This window comes from Nanorana parkeri, unplaced genomic scaffold (genome assembly GCF_000935625.1).
Source record: "Nanorana parkeri isolate BGI_ZX_2015 unplaced genomic scaffold, ASM93562v1 scaffold119, whole genome shotgun sequence".
Taxonomy (NCBI): domain Eukaryota; kingdom Metazoa; phylum Chordata; class Amphibia; order Anura; family Dicroglossidae; genus Nanorana; species Nanorana parkeri.
The window spans coordinates 1,452,668-1,458,956 of NW_017306387.1; the positions used below are offsets into that span (position 1 = coordinate 1,452,668).

At 44.0% G+C, this 6,289-nt stretch overlaps 1 protein-coding gene across 1 annotated transcript in view; it reads left to right on the top strand.

The window, feature by feature from the left end:
* The window catches only part of LOC108784550 (arsenite methyltransferase-like), a 23,787-nt gene that overhangs the window by 2,043 nt on the left and 15,455 nt on the right, over nt 1-6,289 (top strand). The window contains exon 2 of the mRNA XM_018553396.1: nt 4,316-4,443. Coding sequence (XP_018408898.1) covers nt 4,316-4,443 — 128 coding nt within the window. The remainder of the gene's footprint in view (nt 1-4,315; nt 4,444-6,289) is intronic.

The window sequence follows — 6,289 nt, forward strand, 5'->3', positions numbered from 1 at the left end:
TATAAATTGCATATTGTAAGACTACTGTTAGCAGAGTGCAGTGGTCAGAGGTAAGGAATGAACAGAGTGCAGAGGTCAGATCTAAGGAATGCACAGAGTGCAGTAGTCAGTAGTAAGGAATGCACAGAGTGCAGTAGTCAGTAGTAAGGAATGCACAGAGTGCAGTGGTAAGAAGTAAGGAACGCACATAGTGCATTGGTCAGAAGTAAGGAATGCACAGAGTGCAGTGGTCAGAAGTAAGGAACGCACAGAGTGTAGAGTTCAGAAGTAAGTAACGAACAGAGTGCAGAGATCAGATGTTCTGTACAGAGTGCAGAGGTCAGATGCTCCGTACAGAGTGCAGAGGTCAGATCTAAAGAATGCACAGAGTGCAGTAGTCAGAAGGAACGCACAGAGTGCAGAGGTCAGAAGTAAGGAACGCACAGAGGTCAGAAGTAAGGAACGCACACAGGTCAGATGTAAGAAACGCACAGAGGTTCAGATCTAAGGAACGCACAGCGTGTAGAGTTCACAAGTAAGGAACGAACAGAGTGCCAAGGTCAGATGTAAGAAACGCACAGAGTGCAGTGGTCAGAAGTAAGGAATGCACAGAGTGCAGAGATCAGAAGTAAGGAACGCACAGAGTGCAGAGGTCAGATCTAAGGAATGCACAGTTCAGTAGTAAAGAACGCAATAAATCCTGCTTTCCTATCACACAGTATGGGGTGGCGTGGCATGGGTTATATGTGACCGCAGTCTGACATTTAGAAGGATCTCCTCACTGGTATTGGGCAGCTGGATTTTTTACATAGAACATTTTTAGCAGCAGATGAGAACAATGACAACAGAATGATTGTTTTGGGGGGTTTTCCAGCATGCATTGTTCTATTTTATAAAGAGGGGTGCTTTTAAAATAGAAAAATGCATGATGAAAAAAAAAAGATAATTCAAACTGCTGGAGAAGGGGGTAGGGGGGTAAATACTTTCTATAAACACTGTAAATTGTACCCAGATGTCTGTTTAGAAGCGGCCATGTAGATTTTTTTTAATTTTAAAGAGGGCAATAAAAATAATAATCCAGAAATAAATGAAATGGTAAAGAAAAAAAAAAAGAAAACAGTGGTGCTTCACTAACCTGAACTCCTGATCGAAGGGTCAACTCCCTGTGTCCGTCCGGTATCAGCCTCCTCCGATTCCACCGCTGGCTGCTGCAGAGACAGCCTAACTTGCCTAATTAGAGAGCCGCCTCTGTTCCTGAGGTAGGTGGAAATATTGGCGCATATCATCGCAGGCCCAGGGGAAACCTGAGTGGCCAAACGACTGTACCGGCCACATGTCCGCAAACAGTCGGTTAACTCGACACCACATGGAAATACCACTAAAAGGAAGGGAGTTGTAATAGGGAGTCAGATTCCAGAGAAGAAAGGGAAATCAGGAATCAGTACAAGAGGAGGAGAAGGAAGGCGGGAAAGGGAGGATAAGCAACAGTGGGTTATGTTTTGAACCCCGGGCAGCGTGTGCTGCTTGCGTGGCTGCCGCCTAACTCCGCAGGAGGAGTTCTGTAGTAGGGTGGTGAATTCGGCCGTCTGGTGGGTAAAGTCGGTCCAATAGAACCATGTCTTGCAGTGTCTAGCATGTTGGCCTCTTCCGGACCAGACCAGGTCCTCCATTCTCTCCACCTCCTTGTGAAGCCACCTAGACATCGTGGGTGCCTGGGACGATTTCCACAATGCTGGAATACAGCAGCGTGCTGCGTTCAGGAGGTGTGGGGGGACAGACATTTTATTGTGTTTTCTGGGGAAGGAGTTGTGGTGGAGGAGAAAGAAGGCTGGGTCCCATGGGATTTTTCTGTCCGTGAATTTGCCTAGTAAGGACTTCACGGAAGACCAGAATGGAGTCACTCTCGGGCAGGACCAGAAGATATGAAGTAAGTCACCCGGGGCTTCGTTACAACGCCAGCAACAGTTGGGCACAGATGGGTACATTGAGTGGAGGAGCTGGGGGGTCCTGTACCAGCGAGTGAGGAGTTTAAATTTGGATTCCTGGACTCTCGTATGAATGGAGGATTTGAGGGAGAAGTACTGAAGTCTCGCTATTTGGGTAGAGGTGAAACTAACACCCAGATCCTGTTCCCATTTACGGATGTAGGCGGGAACACTATCAGCTATAGGAGTATTCAACAAAGAATACATGAATGAGACCGCATGTCTAAGGTGGTCTAATTTATCACATTCCGATTCAAAGGCCGTGAGAGGGCAGGGGGTAACGTGTGGAGGAAGTGGGAGAGCTGTATATTCCTCCAGAAGCCAAGTGCGGCTGTTTTAGAGTTCGACAATAGGAGAGTTCTGGAAGGCCATTAATCGTGTTGTATAAAGTGCTTTTCCCTGAAACAGTCCGATAGTCTGAGCGATTTAAAGGCTACGTCCTCCAGTCCTGGGGTGAAGCACGGGTTGCCCAGTATTGGGAAAAGGGTTTGGGGTTTTATATGTGGTATTCACGTGTTTAAAATCCATTTATGCCATCTTCCCATGTATTGGAGGGTATAAGATTCATATTATTAGAGAGATGTGTGGATATATTCCTGCTTTCGTATTGATTAGTATACCAATTCGGTGCGGATGCTGGAATTTTATTTACAGCAAATCATTCACATGTTAGTAGTAGAACTATATTATTGTATCCGCAGCGGATTCATTTATTTGATGTTGTGAACCACAGTCTCACGACATCACCGGGTGGACTATACATTGATCAGCATTAAGCTGGGTCTGCATGGAGGGGTGGAGCAGAGGTGTTTCATCCTGTGTTTGCACCTGATGAGAGGAAGCATCCCCGGTTGCCATGGAGACTGTCGGCTTTATAATCCTCTGAGTGTGTCTGAAACTCCAAGCCCCAGATGAAGTCAATTGTGACGTAATACGTAGGGTGGAGTCACGCAGACGTGGATTGGAGATTGCATGGTCGGCAGCACAGCTCCTATTTGATCTGTCTTTGCACCCAGAGAACACGGTGACAGGGAGAGAGAGTTGTCAAGTATACATTTTATTTGAAGTTTTATGTCTACTTTCCTCATGTGAGTAGTTTTTTAACCTCTTGCCGTCCGCCCGTAGTAGAAAAACGGACGGACGGCAATGCCGCATCTGCGGGTTGCCGTCTCCAGACGGCAATTTTTTTCTGCTCGTGCGCGCCCCCTAGCGGGCACGCACGGGCAGAAAAGACCCGACAATGCACACACCCGGTACCGGGTGTCACACATATAGGCGATCAGCGGGTCCATAGCCCGCCGATCGCCTATATGATAGAACAATATCGGACCTCTGAAAAGTACAAGCATGCATATGTACTCAGTACTTGGTTTGGGCCCCTTTTGCAGCACTTCCTGCAATTACTTTTGCATGATATTCTAATTATTTGAGTTTCACCTGTATTTATTACAGAGATTTGTTTATGTATTGTTCTAGATGAAGTGAATCACATTCATGATAATTTGATATATTCAGAGGGTAACACTTCTTATAGTGCTTGCAGCTACACGGGGTTTGGCGCGAGATGCAATATGTCACTTGTTTGCACAACTGCTATAGATAAGCTATCTATTAAGCAACCCAAGTCTAGTAGGCATAAGAATAACAATGCAAGACTGAACTGTAAAAATACTATACCCACACTTTTAATTAGAATTGCTATAGGACTGGCTCGTGCAGAGCAGTAGATAATCAATTAGCTGCAGCTTGCAAAAGTATACCACCCAGGGCCAGGCCATGCATATAACACCAGATGACAGTCTCACACTCCCTTCCTCCTACCTCTTGTCCAGACTCCAGAGCCTCCTCATGTACCTAATACGATGTCCCTTCACAGGCGCGCTCGAGCGTTCTGCCCGCCCACTCTGCGCTCCTGCTGTATGCGGCTGCGTGTGTCTGCAGGTGCGTGTGTGCTGCTACGGCCGGGCCGGCCTCCTCCGCTGCGGGGCCCCGGACGCCTCCTCGCTTGTCACCGGCGACCGATACTCATGTAAGGGTCCTGGGCGGGTCCCTAAGGCTGCCCGGGCCCCTTACATGAGTAATGGTGGTACCCCCCTGATGGCGGCCCTGACTCCTTATATAACAAAAATGAGCTTATTGTGTATGAATTGTTCCAGATTTTGTCTCTGAATACCTACGCAGGTAAATCTAATAGTGAAAAAAGGAACAACTATGAGCCAAATTTGCCTTTCCAGAAATCATAAACATAATACAGTTTACAATACTGGTTATTTAGTGCTTTTAAAATAATCTTGCATATCTAGCTAACTTTTATTGGTACCCTTTTACCTATACTTTGTTTTCTATAACAGGACTATTATGGGAAGCAGCTGACTGATACAACGGATCTTAAAACCTCAGCCTGTGCCGCTTTTTCCAGACCTTTACCAAAACACATAAAAAATGTATTAAGTGAGATTCATGAAGATATTTCTTCACGGTATGAAGTTTCACAACTTGTTATCTTATTTATTATTTATAACAGATAAGTATCCCAATACTGCCAAGTTGAACATACCTCCCTGGTGTCTAAGACCTGACAGGATACTCCTCCCCATATGATATCTCAGTGCTGCAAACTGAATTGGTTCTGGAAGACTTTTCTGGTCTAGTATAGTCTGGTATAGTGATTGGAGGTCTGAGTAAGGAACAGGTCTCTATATGGCACCAAACCGAAGTTGGCCTGCGGGCTGGTACTTTGAGACCCCTGGTGTATTGCTGTAAAATAAAAGAAGAGTACCACATATGAATAATAACTACTTAGAAAATTGAACAAAAAATAAATAGGTTAATTGGAACCCTGGCGGACTTTAATGGTACACATACAATTACCGTATATACTCGAGTATAAGCCGAGATTTTCAGCCCATTTTTTTGGCTGAAAAGTGCCCCCCTCGGCTTATACTCGAGTCAGCGCCAGCGCGTCTTCTTACTTACCTCGCCGAGCATCGCGTCACTGCTGCTCCGGTGTGCGGCGCTCCGAGCGGGGTCATCTGGCAGTCTCCGGGTCCTAATTTAGGTGGCCGGAGACTGCCAGATGACCCCGCAGCAGGCACTCTATATGTACATGTACTATATACTACATATAGAATGCACTGAACAATAGATTTACAATTATCCCCCGCTAATATGAATGGGTTAAATGATCCGTAGTACATGATATGTAGCCCTGTACCCTCTTTTCCACTTACAGAACTAGGTTATTTTTCTTTTAAATAAACATGTAATTTTATTGGTATCCATCTACCAGTAGCTGCCTCATTTCCCACCCTCGGCTTATATTCGAGTCAATACTTTTTCCCAGTTTTTTTTGGTAAAATTAGGTACCTCGGCTTATATTCGGGACGGCTTATACTCGAGTATATACGGTAAAAAGATTAGATTCAAGAACAACAGTACAAATTACATTAAAAATTATAAAACTGAGAGATTGTCTCGCTTGGCCTACTTCAGTTTGTTTGCAATGTGTTTACATTGTTATATATGCATACATACAGTTTGTGCAGTTTGCATAAATACAAAGGCTCAAAGCCAGGACCACAAAAGACCTCAATGCTTTTCACAATCTCCAATCAATTGCCTCTTCAGGAGGCTCTCGGATATATGTAAAAACACTTTTAATGAATAGCTGTCAGGTTAGAGACAACACATTAGGGTGTGTGTAATTTCATAGAATCTATGTCAAAAACAATAAGTCAAGATATCAAATCATATACCTCCTTAGAGGGCATGTGTTTCATCTTCTATATTTAATCACCAATGGTAATAGGAAATCTCCCCTCCGGTGGACACGGGCACAAGGAAATGGGGGGATGAACTCTAAACAAATAAAACATCTGCTAGAGGCCTACATGAGGATTCTCTCCACCATTCCAATACCTAAATTTAGTCAGAGAGATCATTTTCCCCTGTAGTCAGGGTGTGAGGCAATTCTATTCAGTAATAGGGCACCAGCTTACACAAATACCTAAATTTAGTCAGAGAGATCATTTTCCCCTGTAGTCAGTGTGTGAGGCAATTCCCTTCAGTAATAGAGTACCAGCTTACAAAAGTATGAAAATATCAATATAATCATATAGAATAATAATTACGTGCACAAGAGAAATATCTATCTCTATTTCAAATATCTAAATAGAAAGGCTTGTATTACAAGTTCCTGTATCCAAGTCATATACAATAATCCCAACAACTGCAAAGGTCCCACGTGTCCACATTGCACACATGTTCCAATGTGTTTTACACATATATTATACATATATATACAGTATATATATATATATATATAT